General features: G+C 38.1%; 1 protein-coding gene across 1 annotated transcript; it reads right to left on the bottom strand.

Annotated features, from left to right (window-relative positions):
- Positions 1–1216: 1216 nt before the first annotated feature.
- Positions 1217–16698, bottom strand: parvg (parvin, gamma). The gene is made up of 13 exons (XM_044192596.1): positions 15938–16698; positions 15145–15245; positions 13496–13560; positions 12755–12857; positions 12410–12553; positions 10606–10718; positions 10444–10499; positions 10323–10357; positions 10153–10214; positions 8828–8896; positions 8613–8714; positions 6869–6941; positions 1217–3869 (listed from the first exon to the last, which is right to left on the bottom strand). The coding sequence occupies exons 2-13, from the start codon at positions 15206–15208 to the stop codon at positions 3757–3759; spliced, it is 999 nt and encodes a 332-aa protein (XP_044048531.1). The 5' UTR covers positions 15209–15245; positions 15938–16698; the 3' UTR covers positions 1217–3756.
- Positions 16699–16801: the final 103 nt, after the last annotated feature.

Raw genomic sequence — 16801 nt, 5'->3', positions numbered from 1 at the left:
TACTCACAACTCTCCTGCTGCTGTAGCTAAATCACAACAACAGCATATCTTGGCAAAATAGAAAGTAAGCTGAATGTCCATGGGCAAGTCATTTAACGTTACCTGACACACAAATTGTGGCTGGAATAGTGTTGTGTGGCCCGGTCCAAGCCACTTTGTTTGTTTAGCATTTGCAGAGCCAGGGCTGTGTACAAACACCAACAATTTTTTCAGCACACACACTGAACGGACAGCTAGCGGACCGTGAGGAGATATTCGCTGAATTTGACAAAAAGACGTGTATTGGATTAGAAACGCATACCCCACCTTAAGTTTACCACTCCTACCCATGACACTGTCACCTCTGCGGTAACTGGTATAAACATATATGTACGTATATATAATACAGCAGCTGAATACTCAGAGCGATGCTGCTTTGTTAGCTCTACTCCCCTTTTCATGCACAGGGAGATGTATCTGTTCAGTGTGACAAAGGAGGCAGATATTACTCATGTTCCCTGTCAACAGTGTGGATGGACTCCAGTAGGTTAATTTGCAGAGACATCATTTGTTTTTGTCAGAAACAGAGAGTCAGTTTATGCTTCAAAATTGTATTAAATGATTTCTAAAATATTCTCAATAGGAAATATAAGTTATTTATTTCTATACAGTAACTGTCTTACAATGTTGAGGAGTAAGTGGTGATGCGGTGTCCTAATGGAAGAAGAAGAAGGCGTTGTTGTTGGAGCAGAACAGGCTTAATCCCTCAAACATTTATCCTTGTTTGTTTTGATGGATTAGAAACTGATGAGACTAAGCTGTGACCTTTTTGCTGATATGCCTACAGTGGCTAAAAGATATTAATCTCCCTTGACTTTGCTGTTTGCTGTTCTGTGTCCCAAAGATCATCACAAATACATGTCAGAGACAGACAAATGTTTGCACATACTGTACCTACATACACGGCCCTGTGATTTATCCAGCTTGTTTCAATATTCTGAAAATGTTCACATCCTTACCTTGATTGATTCAGGGTAGCAAGCTTAAAAGCACACATATTCACACTATTAACCTGAACAAGACATACAAGATAGGTATAATAGTTAGACTTGCCATTTACAGTACATGGGATTTTTTTAAAGACATTTATTATATCAGGAAAGCAGATAAATGATGACACTGACAATTGTGTCTGAAACAAGACCTGCTACCTAGATATATAGATAAACAAATAAAGAAGAGGCTAGGTTTTTGTTTATTTCCAGTTCAATCCGTGTCATTTATAGATTCTATTAGAAGGCTCTGCACAAACACTTCACTTCCTTTCAGGCAGGACACTTTCCTCAAGGTTTTAACCATTTACTGGAACAATAATACACATTTTATGCTCTGAAACATATCCAAGCAAGAATGATGCAGACATTCCCTGAGTTCAAACCCCTGAAATACACAACATTTGATGACTATGAACATATATTTCAACAAACATTCACATACAACTTTTGATTTCATAAAACTTTAAGTGTCCACTGAACGGCCAATTTACATGATGAACAAGAGCAACACACACCTCTGCGTCTCTTTCCATATCTATCTCTGTCTCTCTTTATACACTTGGTATGTTTCCATCTGACTGCCGAGCTAATTTTATGCAAACGTTTTGAAATGTCAGGGGAAATGAAATGTGAATTTAGAGGATTTTCCATCACCTTGGAAATGAATAAATTGGCTTCCTGAATGTCAACAAACACATCTGCAAGAAAACTGGAGGGAAGAAGTGTGAAATTGGCTGTTGTTATTGTTTAGTGTTCCCCAAATGTCATACTTTAACCTCAAGACAAAAACAAAGAAACTCACTCTGCAATTTGCTAATACACAAACTACATCCACAAAACTAAACTGGAGAGGCGGTGGTAAAGACATTATTATTTAATGCTAAGGAACATACATTTATTTTAAATGAAAAAATTACACTTCTTTGCTTTTTTAATTCAACACATAATTTGCACAATATGCTTTGATGGAATCACATCTATTGTCTGTCTCTCGTTCTCTCTGCCTCCCTCCATCGCTGCCTGCCGCACCCTCCCTACATATGTGTGACATTGAGTTGTGAACAATTCAATGGCAAAAAAAAAAAAATCCCACAATTTTTCTGAGAAATGACAATGACATTCACAGACTAGAAAAAGAGGAGGTCACAGACTGTCATCGGGAAAATGTGGAAGAAGAAAGAAATTCACATTGTTTATTGAGAAGTGGCAGTCAAGGCTGATGGTTTTCTATAGCTAGAATGAAAAGTGCCATGTTCCGGCAGTGTTAGACTGAAAAGGAAATATAGAGAAGGAAAGAGAGGAAGAGATAAAACAGTAAGTTTACCAGGAAATAACTCTGGGCTACACTAACACCCACACTACATACAGTATATTGTCACTGAATGTGAACCAAATTTAAAATAATAACTAACTTACATATGTTACATTAGTAAGTCAGACTTAACTTACGTACATAACTTGACTTGTGTAACCAGCGTACTTATTTTAACCCAAACCATGCTCTTTTTCTAAACCTAACCAAGTAGTTTCGGTGCCTAAACCTAACCAAACTGCAATTGTTTCACAACGTTAACCACATGTTTATTATTGTTACCATGACGACGAAGGTCCGCTACACCTGTTGTTGGTACTCTCCAACGGTCATATATGACTGTAAAAGTACATCAACAATTTTGCAATTAGTCAAATTACCAAAGTACTTGACACACCTTGGGCTTCTGGGGCCCTGGGGCAGTTGCTTTGTTTGGTAGTCAAGCCTTGTATCCACCTGTCCTCACAAAATAGGTGGCGCTGGAGGCTTGGTGATGTAGTGACTAGTCGCAGGGCTAGTTGGTGAGCTAAACACTAACATGCTGGCTAGCCACTAACATACTGACGCTTGCCACAATAGCTTACCAACTTAATCTTTAACTAGACAAAAATTCAATAGGTTTATTTAAGAGACTTATTTGTACCATAGACTTCTGCCTTACAACTGACTGCAAACTGTGCCTCTTTTTTTGGAGCAGTTTATATTCCGTCAGAGCAGGGTTATAGACAAGTGAATGGTGCAGCACAGCTAGTCTGAAAGCGTTCTCTGTTTTGGACTCTTTGGCACCCTTAAAGGTCAGCAGTGATGGTTTGCAGTTGGTCAACAGCGCAAATTCACACGTCAAGGTTCTTCAAAATTAAGCTCTGTGAGAAAAAAACATGTGGATCAACTTTGCCCCCATGAGCAAATTCACTACTACACACACTGCAGTGATTTCATTTAAATGAATTCATTTTGCTCCAAATTTTTGCTGTCATAAATGCTGGTCTGACCGGGCCCTTAGACACAGGTATCGTTGATTATGCGTGACTTGTTAAAGCTACTTAAGCTTCTTGCACTTATTTTAAATTAGCTTGAGAGCATCAGCTAAAAACAGTTAACTGTACAGTGGCCTGAGAGCTCAACGCACTGCAACTTAAGAAAACGCATGCAAATAGACAAAACACAAGCAAATTAAGAAAACATCTTCACCTATTTGAGAGCATATGTGCAAAGTAACACAACCAAATACAGCGTGTGCATACTACTGCAAGTAGCACAGACTACAGACGCAAACTGTTTCCAGGGAACACCTAAAAGTAAGGAACACGCCCAGACACAGATGGGATGTAACTAATAAAGTTATTGAAGTCAGCTATAACAGTTTAGAGACAGAAGAAACCACAAGCTGGCAAAACACTCCACTCATCTTCAGCTCTCTTTGTAATTCTGGTTGTTGAGTTCCTCTTCACGTTTCCCGTTGTGCTTCTTGAATAGGGCGTACAGGACCTTTAAGGTGGCAGCGACGTCCTGAGAGACAATATCTGTCAAATAATCAAAAGGAGACATTTAGGGCGTATTTATAATGCACCATCAGCATTTACCAAACCAGTGAGGAAGTGAAAACATGAGGATGCTTTTACCGACATAATAACTATTCTCACAATCAGGTCATAGATCAGGAGGACAAAAACAAACAACTTTAGATGGAAATTTAATCAATATGTCCTTGCTGAGATCCCAACAAAATTGTTCTCTTTTGTGAGATGCACTAACTGAATGAATGTGGCATCAAGATCGACTCCACCACTGGCTAATCTAATTAATGCACCCAGCACTCTCCCATTTTTAGACCCTGAGAGCTGGGATTCCTCATTCCATCACAGCCATTATGCCAGTAATTAAAAAGACTCTAAAATGAATTAAATTAGCCACTTGCTCCTGGCTTAGATTAATTGTGCTGGTCCTTACATTAACAGTTATTGTGTTGAGGATTTACTGCATAATTACAGGCTACACGGCTGGCAGGTAATATTGTGGGGACGTTTTTAGTGATTGTGGAAGCGAGATTGAAACTCAGAGAGAATACAGAGCATCTTGTCAATAATGGATCTGCAGGGAAGTGAAGTAGATCCATTTGCTATTGATTTATTCTCACACTTAGACAAGTCGGTAACTCACTGAGTCAGTCACTCTATTTCGCTCTTCCCTTTTTTTGAGTGATTTACTCCACATGGCCAAAAATAGACACCCAAACATTACACCCATATGTGATTGTTGAACATCTCATTCCCAAACCATGGGCCTTAATATGCTACTACAACAGCCTTTTGTCACCCTTCTTCTATTCAGGGATTTGCTCCCAATCGGCCACAAGAGCAGTAGCGAGGGTGGGCACCGATGTTGGGTGATAAGGCCTGACACACAGTCGGCGTTGCAGTTCATCCTATGGGGCTGAGGCTCTACGCAGGCTTGTCAAGTTCTTCCACAGCAAACCATTTCTTTATGAACCTCATTGTCATGTTGAAAGACTTTGATATTTGTTTTTAAAAGCACTGCATGAACTGGCACCACCATACATCTCTCGCCTCTGTCCATATTCTGCATACATTTCTCTGTAAATCATTTTTTGTTAATTTTGTAAATGTGCTCTATAAATTAATTGACTTGACTTGACACAGGAAAGGGCCTTCTCTAAATTGTTGTCACAAAGTTGGAAGCACATTTTAAGATATAATATTCTCCAAATATTCTTATATATAACATTATTGTAAGCTGTAGCATTAAAGGACAGGTTCACATTTTTTCTAGTGTGTCTTAAAACAATACTCAAATGCCCACAACTACATTGAAACATGGTTTGCTCGCTGTAATCGCTCCTACTGTTCATACTGGCCATTAAAAGATTTCTTTCTAATGCAAATTAAATGCAAGTGATGAGGGACAAAATCCACAGTCCTCCTTCTGTACACAAATATATTCCAAAGTTTATTTGAAGTTAATATGAGGACGCAGCGGTCTGAGTTAGACAAATCAAGTGGATATCTTCCAAGGTTACAGCCTTTTTTGCATAAAATTCCCCCTTTTTGGTTCCCTGGACAGTCTTTCCTTGTTGAGCTGTGGTGGAGGGATTGTAACACAAAGAGGGAATTTCACACTAAAAAGATTGTAACTTTGCATGCTACCCATTTGATTGACTGACCAAGACTGCTGAAGCTTTGTATTAGCTTGAGGAGGAATGTTTTTTTCCCACTGAATGAAGACTGTGTATTTTGTCCCTCATCTCTTACAATGAAATCACTTTAGAAAGAGATATTTTAATGTCTGGTATGAATAAGAGGAAAGATTGCAGCAAGTAGAACCTGTTTTATTGTTCATATGAGCTTGTGATTATTGTTTTAAGACATACATGGTGGTCTAGTGTTTAAGACGCATACAATATACATAACTGGTTTGATTCTTTCCGGAGACCTTGTGCCGCATGTCATACCCATTTTTCTCTCCCATCATTTGCCAGGGTAAAAAGTATTTATCAGGCAAATCCTGAATCCTTTGTTATATCGCTAATCTTTTACTTTGTTGTTGTTTTTTTAATCCGTCGTTCATGTCAAATACTGTAACTAATAGTGAAGAGGTAATTAAACTTTAGTGCCCAACACTGTTATTATTGCTATTTTATCTGAAAAAAACATTTGATGCTCACCTTACTAAACCATAGAGAAAGCAGAACTTGCAAATGCAAACCGGATAATCTGTTAATAATGTAATGCTCATACTGTTCTATGATTATTTGGATGAATGCTCAGACTCGTAAATTTATGTTTACTAAATTAATTAAAAATTAACTTGTGATTTTACAGTTGGAAATCTGATAACTGGCAGTTGCAGGTTGATACGGAAAAACACAAAATTTCAGAGCACAGATACAATCAGAATATTTCTGGGATCTGTCTGATAACTGGGTGGCATACCGTAGCAGTGCTCATGAATACAGATAACATATCTCCCTCCAGACACACACACACACACACAGTAGATACAGCCATAGTGGTGAAGTTAAATTCCTGTGTCTATCAGCGGGTACCAGAGTGACATCGTCCCCTTGAGACCGGCTCCCTCGCTCCTCCTCTCTAAATGAATGATGATGACCTCAGACTGAACCAATCATCCACAGTGATACTCAGCGAGACACGAGTCACACTCATTCATATTCAATTCCATCTTTCCCTCCAAAACACTGTCAAACCAACACTCCACCGAGCAGTGGAGATTAACTCAAACTACCGGAGCAACCGCCTCCTCGCCTGACATACAAACAGATTTCCCTGTCATACAGATAAATGCTCTTGATAGAGGATATCATCTGAATTAGTTTGACATTGCTGTCTTGGAGCTCCAGTGTTTTTTTTTTTTCTTTTGCAATCATTTTACAGGCCTTCTGTTTTTGTTATTTCATCCTCTGTGCCCAGCATTTTAATTTGAGTAAAATCTGTTGTCAACAAGGCGGAGTGTGTATTGTGTGAACTGTGTGTTATTTCCTCACCTTGTGGTTCAACACTGGACACTTGAAGGCCTGTGTCATTAAGGAGGTCCAAGGCCAAGGTCACGTTGTGAATCTGGAGATCAAAGAGATAAAAATGTCAAACACAAAATCACCAGACACCACATTTTCATCTAAATGAGTCATTTGATATGAAATTCTGTTGTCAAATTTACATCTACAATTGGAATTACCCCACCTAACAACTTTTAGTAATATCCCCATATGTGTGGTGATATCTTATAGTTGCTAAATCATGCCAAGAGTATCAAGCAAGCTGTCGCCTGTTTCGAGAAAAAAATTAAAGAAACAAAAAACAGAAACATGGCAGTACGGAGAGGTGATGAAAGACGGCACATACGTTTTAAGCGTTTTAAGCATTACTTTTCACCAAGCCTTGACAAATTATTGTTTTAAAGTAGAAGTTAAACATTTTGTTTAAATAAGCTTATTCTCTGTTTTGCCAAGAGTTGGATGAGAAGATTGATACATATTGCTCTCATTACTGTGCGTTAAGTATGGCGCTAGAACAAGGATTAGGATGATTAGCTTAGCCTAGCATGAAAACAGGAAGCAGCACACAGTTAAAGTCACCACCACTATCACCACTATAGTGAAATCATCTGACAGATTGTGAATAATCTTTACCAGGTATATAAAGTAAAAATGGAGACATTTTCAACCCAATGTACTAAAATGTACACACATGTGAGTACTACTCACTAGGACAGGACTTTTAGATGCAGTAGACTACTAATATGTAGAAGAACCAGCTGATGACATTGTGGCATGGTATAAAGATTTCCAGTGTTTTAATTGATCATTTAACAAAATCTATTTTGCATATTTGTTGAGTTTCAATGTTTTTATAATAGTCACATTTATTGTATTAGCTATAAAATGGTAACAAATTGGGTAACACCTGAATTGTGGCATTATACGTCATCACACAGACAGCATAAGCACATTATAATCCCATCACAACTGTGTAAAACGTAATCTACCATAATGTATTATGGATCATGGCTAATATATGTGTATGCCACCTGAAGCTTTTTAGTTTTTTAAGGTATCAAAAAAGTCTAATATGGAGTGTCACAGTGTCTTTTTAAATAGTAAGTTATTCATGAACTCATCAGATCTGTGATAAAAGAGTCATATTTTTTTCATAGACTCATCCTATTGCTTCAAGTAAAGTGAGATCAAAAGATATCATTATAAGTGAGCCATGACACAGTAGTAATGATGCATCTACTTTTATTATGGGAATTATAAAATATTAATTTTATCAAATCATATATTGTAATAGATACGATTTTGGGTCAGGTTTCTGTACAGTAGCTCATTTTCTACTGGGCTCTTGTGGGAAATTAGATAAACTCAAATTAGAAATGAAGAAACTGTTATGATCTTAGTACTTTTGAATTAGAATAATGCAGTCTTTGCATGTCTACACTTTTACAAAATATCAGTCAAAACTAAAATTAATTCTAATTGAAATTGGTAATTTCCCTTTTGAACATCTTATTTTTAATTAATAAATAAGTTACAAATGAAACCCAAATCATCTGTTTCCATCTACAGGCAGAATTATGATGATGATGATGACGATATATACTAAAAGTGTTTTTTGTTTTTTTTTAAGTGTTGTGTGTGTGTGTCTCTGTCCAGTACTAACTTATCACCTGTCTGAGGATGCACTTCCCTAACTAATGTGTCAGGAATCCATATTGAATCCATACTGTACCATCTCAGAGTGATTGACAGGGGTCAGGTTGAAGTCATGGAGCGGGATGAAGAAGCCTTCCAGCTGTCCGATCAGCAGCAGCAGAATCACACCGTCAGCAAACTAGACAGAAAACACACAGGACATTGGAGCCTGTCCAAGGAAGGTGATATAATCCAAGAGGAAATCATCAGGAGAGCCTGTCAGTACTCCAAAGCAGCGTTCATCTTTTTTACCTGTCTGTCCATATCAGCCACCTGCAGACCCATGGTTAACATATTCTGGTTGACAAAGTGTAAGATGGCCTGAAAATGGAAAAACAAGGTTAGATAGTGTGAAATACAAGTTAGCCTTATTTAACTGACATATTAAGGTATCAAACATGTTTCATTCTTCATCAAAACCTGACAAAAGCTTTACTTTGTTACAGTCAAAAGGATTATAATGTCTGAGAGCAGGCGGAGCCCTCAGTTATCTCAAAGACATTGTTACCTTCATGGTTGAATATTATTTAGTCAGAACAAGGGGTAGCCAGAAAGGCAGATAGTTGGTCTGAAGTTTTAGTTTATTAAAGCGGTATGCAATAATCTATATTTTTATAATAACAATGTTTCAGATGACTGTGAAAGGGTTCACTCGCAGTGATGAACCTACAGAGAATTATCACCTGAATCTGCAGCTCCCCTCGGCTTTACGGAGCTTTATAGTGAATTTCAGCTCATTGTTTAGCTGTCCGGCAGTGTTTGCTAACAAGTTTGCCATAAAAACTTAAGAGTTGTTCATATGTCCATTTTGTGTTCACAACGTGTTTATGCTTGTTTGTGTCACTTATCAAGAAAAATTGCCAAGGTTTCTTTCAGCCTCTTAAATGTGAGCATTTGCTGCTTTTCTCTGTTTTACATCTTTGTAAATTGAATATTTTGGGCAGAGAAATAGAATTTTTCACTATTTCATGACATTTTATAGACTAAATGATGAATTAAATAATCAAATAATAATTAAAAGATTGTTTGATAATAATCATTAATCGCAGCCTACTTGAAATTAGAGCTTAAACATTTTAACAAGAAAATTAATTGGCAACTATTCTGATAATCAATTGTTGAAGTCACTAATAAGTTGAATATCTTTGGGTTTTGGACAGTTGGTCCAACAAAAAGCAATATTCATTCTCTTGGGCTTTAGCAACTTGTGATGGGCATTTTTTACTATTTCATGACATTTTATAGACCAAATGAATAATCGATTAATCAAAAAAATAATTAGTAGATTGATGAATAATTGTAACTTCCAACCCTACTTGAAATTGATAATTGGTTTGAATACTACTGAGCCAGAAAAAATACCAGAAAAGCATTCATTTCCCATTTGATCTATACTAATTTCAGGTGTGGCCAATTATAGATTCTTCATGCTTATAAGTAAGTTTCTAGTTAAGGCCACAAACGAATTATACTTATTTCCTGTTTTAACACCACGACATTTGCTCTCTCACCGCCAGTGGAGATGAGCGTTAACTCCTTAAACTACCTCAGCACTTCTCCTCCTCTCCTTGTCATACCTGCTTCACCGTGTTGACCTTGTGAGCCTCAAGCTTCAGAAGTTGCTCGATGGGATCTTCCCCTGGGTGACAGGGTAGCCAGAAAGTGTGTTAAAGTCATTGGCTGTAATGCTGTTTTGATGACATTCAAGATGTCACATCGGCTCAACCTCCTATCGCTCTTTACTCACTTTCAGTATTGCTGACGGAGTCTGCGCCTGCATTGCTGCAACAAAAAAAAAAAAAGCAAAAATAAATAAATAAATAAAGTGAACTCTGAGTTTTTCTCTCACGGGACAGAAATCTGCTCACCTTTCCTCTGTTAGGACCTCCATCTGTACCTCTGATTTGATTCCACTTTTGTTGACCTGGATGACAATTAAAGTGAACCAAAATTGAGCAGCAATTCCGCAAGGTGTGTTTAAGACAGATTTGGTGCAGAGAAAAAGGGCTAAAGCTCAAGCTGAAACTCACTTCCACAACTACAACTTCAACCTTCACATTCGGCAAATCCAGTTCAGGCTGGAAACATCTCACCATGGCAACCAGCAGATGAATTGTGGCCAGAAGGTCTTTGCTGTGGATGACTGACAGGCGAACACCAGAGAACAAAACACACACACACACAAAAACAACTTGCACTGATACAGTATATCTAAACTCGCCAACTCCCAGTATGGAAGCAAAGAAAGACCAAAAGGATTCGAATCTTATAAACAAATGAACACCTAACTATAACTGAATTACTACTAAATACTAAGTTATAATCCTTAAGATTTTCATGAAATCAACCCCCATTTTTGATACTATTTATGGTCAGCATTATTTTTAACAATAGCCACCCTATGTATACATACATTCTGTAGTTACAGTACCTCTCTATATAGTAGTTTTGATTATTTTGGCAGAGTCTCAAAAGGTCAAAACTCTAGCAACACTTGTAGTATAATGTAGCATAATAGCATATTGTGAGACCAACGCGTTTTAGTTGTTCTTTATACTAGAGACTTTTTTCTCCGCTCCATGCACCATGAAGTAGGTGAAGGTGTGCCAGAAATCCATGCTATGCTTAGTGGAGGAGTCAGCCATTACTGCGCTGGATTCAAACATCCCTACGCACAAGGGCTTCACGGGAAATGATGGAGCATGCATATAATCCAGGGTTACGGTTTTTAACTTTATATGAGTCTCATTTACTGTTCACTCTCCTACACCAGACCAGAGCTGTATTAAGTTATTGTTAATGCAAACCGAACATCTCCTACTGCTGCTGCTTCACATTAAAAGCATTCAATTAGCGAAACATGGAGTGGCTTTTATTGTGAAGCAGTCGCAGGAAATGCAGTGTATTTGTCACCGAGATTAGTGCTGACCGTGATCATTCATTAATAATGCGTATACAAAACGAGACAATGGTCATTTTTGACACTTTTTGATGGCAGTTCGGTTTTAAATAATGCAGGTAGTAATGGAACAATCAGTTAACAGGCTGGACATCTACAACTTCTCAGCAAGGTAACCAACTTAACTGTGCCCTGCTGTTGTGTCGAAAACTACTTGTGCCGTGCGTTGCATGAAATCAGATCGCGGTTGCTCATGGTGTAATGGGAAAAGGCAGATTATTAAATGACTTCTTCATTAAAAACAACAGAGTTTGTTTGGTTGCACTGTAAACGGATACACCAGCTGCTCTTCTTTTGTATTTCTGACAAAGTAGCTGTTCAATGAGTGTTTGCTGTAGTATTAAACTGCACTTGCTGTTACCACGGTAACCACAGGTGTTGCCAAATCAACCAGAACTGAAATCTTAAGGATTACAAGGTTTAAGTTGGGAAAAAAAGTAAAAGATTTAAAAAAAAAAAGTCAACTCAAGTCACAAAATCAGGATGCTCAAATTGGACATCCAGGCCACCAAGGACAAGCTATCGAGCCCGAATGGAATCTATCAAGCCTCTGTCCTATCAGGTTATGTCCTCATAAACGTAAGTCCTGGAGGAAAAATTCAGTTGCTTATAAAATACAAATTTTTATTCTGGCCTTTCTTTGCTTCCCTAACCCAGCACCGGGGAAAAAAATTAATCCCCTGACAAGTGATTAAAACAGAACAGCATAATGTCTGCAAATTTTATCTCCACCAAAATCCCTCACAGTTGGTGTAAGCTAACATGGCACCCTTGAGCTAGCACCAAATCCTGTTGTAATTCGAAGTCGTTGCCAGAACAGAACATTTGTTCACTTGTCGCTTCGTTGTTGAAGCCCAGTCAGCTGCATGACTCACGTTTGACGTTCCACTTGATCTGGCTGCTGTCTTGCAGGCCCAGTCTCTTGTCCAACTCCTCCAGGATCACTTCCAGCTTGCGGATCTGAGCAGTGCTGGTCAGTGCCATCTCTTCCACAGGCAAGTGCACACCGGCCAACCTGGCTGTGGAAATCCGGAAATTATCATCTGAAAGGTTACAGTTTTACTGGCAAAGACTGTGTTTTGGATATTAGAAATGACAGCTTTTGGGTGAACTACAAGGGGAAATATTTGTTAGGTTCATCTTCAAATTTAAATAATGATTAAGTGGAAGTAAGGCAATGATAAATGATAGTACAGTCATACAAATGTGTATTAACTCACACAGCAGGTGATGAAGCACCAGTCCATCGAACAGATCCTCCTCCAGACTCTGAGCCACTATGTGCTCCGGTTTCAAAGTGTTATTGATCCAAGAAACCAATGTCTACCAAAACACAATTCATCAGATACACATCAAACACTTTCATCTTCTTGCACACATTTTTCCGTCGCCAATGTGCCAAATGAAAACGTGTGAAAACTCTTTTTAATTCTTTCCATCAATTTTCAGAGATAAAATGATCCTGAAGTACTGTAGATAGAAATGATGACAAAAACAAAGTACTACCCCAAAATAACTGATATTTAATTTCTTTGTCCTCCCGAGTCTACACATGAGGCATGGCAGGCTTACGGAGTTATTTATTCATTCATTGCCACTTGCATGAAACACTTGTGCTGCCATCTTTTCCAATCAAAACGTGTTTTAAAGTCAGATCCAGCAGACTCTGTCAACTCGCTGTGACTCTGATCTGCCTCCCATCACCTCTGATAATTATGTTCATTAAAATTTCACTGATCCTTCCACCTCTCTCCCTGCATCAGATATTATTCATGCTCTTCACTGCACACATACATGCAGGCTCTGTAATGTATTTCCTGTGTAGCATTTATCTCCAGCCCACTCAGGACACACAGGGAGTCTTCTGTGATAGTGTGGTAGTTCTTTGTCTCCTATTCAACATTTACTGTAAGATCAGAGATTCAGACAAAGGTCTATTATAATAGGAATTAATCTCTTACCTCCTTTAGCTTTTCAAGTTTGGGATCTTTTAAAGATGTTGGCTGAATGAGCTTCTGCTTCTCTCCTGTGTGAACATATGTATATATGTATATACAAACTGCATTGGTCAGATAGTATTTTTCTTATTTAACATAGCCTCTTTTACATGCTATATTTTTGTGATTGACTGCTCTCTTATCATTTCTAGCATTTGAAATATTTTACTTATTAAAAGGCAACGTCCCTGTGTTTGCTCCTTAACTACAATACACACACATATATAGTGGTGGAAGAAGTACTCATATATTTTACTTAAGTAAAAGTAACAATACCGCTCTGTAAAAATACTCTGTTACAAGTAAAAGTCCTACAAAGTACAAAAGTATTAACAGCAAAATGTACTTAAAGTATTTTAGTAAAAGTACTTGTTGGGCAGAATGGTCCCTTCCAGAGAGTTATATAATATTATTATACATATCATATTATTGGAATGTTATTACTGATACTCAAACATGTAAGCAGCATTTTAATGTAACAGCTGGCTGACAACTTTATATACTGTTGGATTGTTTAATCTATAGCACAGTATCATATTCTATAAACTGATCATACATTTTGTTTGTAAAATCTTAATCTGTAAAGTAACCATTAACTCCAGCTGTCAAATATAAATATAGTGGAGTAAAAAGTACTATATTACCCTCTGAAATGTAGTGGAGCAGAAGTATAAAGTAGCATAAAATTTAAATACTCAAGTAAATGAGTAAAGTATACCTCAAAACTGTACTTAAGCACTGTATTTGAGTAAATGGTACGTTCCACCGCTGGACATATACTGTACATTTTTGTTGATCATTTTCAAATGTATGCCATTATTTTTTTGCCAATCTTACATTATTGTGGCATGATAATGCAGTTTAAAGATGCTCTAATCAATATTTTTATATTAAATATGAATCAAATGACAATATGTGAACGTTGTCGCTCGTAGTGACGAACCCACAGAGAATTATCAACTGACTCTGCAATACAGAGAGTTTTAGCGTGTTTAAGCTCATTACAGATTGACTTGAAACGTCTGCACAGCATTGCTGCATAACGATAATGTTTGAGAAAACTTTGGCAAAAATCAGTGATGCAGACTTGATGTTCGTTACGAGAGAATACACAACTCAAGTCTGCGAATAGATTTTCGTAATGAACGAAAATGAGTGGAACAGATGGTTGCTCAGAAGTAGGAAATTAAAGGTGTTTAAATTTTACAAATACAAGAGCATGGTTTGCAAAATGGTTAACTGTGGTGTGAAGGATGTGTGAATTGTGGTAAATAACCTAAAACGTGCAAAACTACTGGTGAGGTCCTTTCAAGGATAGGTCCAGAAGCTGGTTTGAAATTCAGCAGTCTGAATCAACCAACTCAAGTGGACAAGTCAAAAGTTACAGTCTTTTAAATATGAAATTCTCCTATGTCTGCCAGTAGGGACAGGAGGAATTATTACAACCACCAATAACTCTTTCAACGCACAAATATGTAGGTGTGAGTATTGTATTAAGATAGCCTTGGAAAAACTGTCAACCTAAATGTACTATACAAATTATGATTGACTGACTGAGAGTGATTGAGTAAATTATGACAGGATATTTAGCACTTTCCTGAATGCACACATACCCTGAAAAGACTGTATGTCCACAGTGTCTTCCTCTTTGTGATACTGAAAGACACTAGCCTCCATTGCTTCTCCTCAAGGTGGGACCACCTGTCGACAAAACCTGTAGAGGAGTACACGGCTGAGAAGAAGCGCTTAAACCGCAGACATCAACATCTTTGGCAGAAAGTCTCTGTCTCAACAGGGGCTTCCTTGACCATATTGCTCAACTGTCGACTACTTGGTGACAAGCAGGGGAAGATGCTGATTGCACTGCCAGGCAGCTTGCTGTTGTGTGAAAATCTTATACCTTCAAATTTCTGCTTTTCAGGTACAAAGTGTGCTCAGCTCAACTACAATGCATTTCTACAGTTGGGTTTTTTTTTAATACTGAGGGCGTGTTTCTAAAAACACAGAGGAGCTCAGAATCCAGCTGAACTGGTCAAAAACTTGTCAAACTAAAAAAGGAATATGTTAGGTTTCCTCACTTCCCTTTCTCTTTTGCGGTGGCACACTCAGTACTCAACAGATCAAAGTACTGTAGATCCCCACAGATCTACACATCTTCCTCTGAACATTTTGAATCATATGGTCTGAGACAAAGCACAGCAAACACATAAAGTAACACATTCTGACAAAACAGACGTGACCTGGAGCGTGTCGCGCTGTTGTTTCCTGGATCTGCAGAAGAGAAAAGCCGCTGTGAGCAACTTTTCTTTTCCTGTGTGTTTTATGTGCGTGTGGCTTCCTTTTCCTGAGGTTGACAGTAACTTTCAAACAAGGTCATAAACAAAAAGTGTTTCTGAATAAGCTTACCTTCAGCACTCTGAGAGCAACTCAACAGAATCGGGTGAGTTCAGCTGAATAGAGTTCCTTATATGATGTCAACTCCATAAGCTGTCAAAACAGCAATATAAGAATCGGAGGGCTGTACTCGATCTGAATAGAGCCTTTTGTGAATTCTATCAACATAAAAGGTCTGACTGCACTCAATTTCAAAGCGTTGCTTTAAAAGAAAATAACATGTCACAGGGTCGAAAGGGAAGATAAGCACAAATGAGAGGATGTGGCAGAGAAGGTAGCACTTCCTCTTCTTGATACTGGCTTTGCACAGCAGTTTCAGATAAGGGTGTTTATGTCCTCTGTCACGAACGCCATTTAAGACTTTAATAAAGTGTGTGTAGAGAGAAAGAGAACGGGGGAGACTATTGGGTGCAAATGTATTGTTTGGAAAACCAGACTTCAGGAGGGCCGAGTGAAACGTGACACTCAGAGGCCTGAACCACTCAGTCTCAATTCACACATCTCCATCTGTGGCCGACTGGATCAATTTGCTGTCATCTGGTCTCCAGCCTTCTCCATTCTCCAACAAACATACTAACAAAAAACAAACAAAAAAAAACTGAAAGAAAGAGATAGAGACAACAAAACAAGCTCTGTATGTGCACCGGCCTTGTTGAAGAAAAGAAAAAGGACCACCCATCAGCCAGATGAAGGGGCAATTTGGGGGATGTGGAAGGTTACCATAGCAACAATGGAATGAGACAAGAAAATAAAGGCCTAAAATAAACCCATAATTCCTTTAGCTAAACCCAAATTGCAGGAATTGGCTGTTCCAAAGCCAATCTCGCTCAAAAGCCACAGCAAATTTAACCTATCACACAAGTAAGAGATAAAATG

This window comes from Siniperca chuatsi, linkage group LG4, assembly GCF_020085105.1.
Source record: "Siniperca chuatsi isolate FFG_IHB_CAS linkage group LG4, ASM2008510v1, whole genome shotgun sequence".
In the NCBI taxonomy this organism is placed as follows: Eukaryota; Metazoa; Chordata; class Actinopteri; order Centrarchiformes; family Sinipercidae; genus Siniperca; species Siniperca chuatsi.
This window is presented reverse-complemented; position numbering and strand designations above follow the sequence as displayed.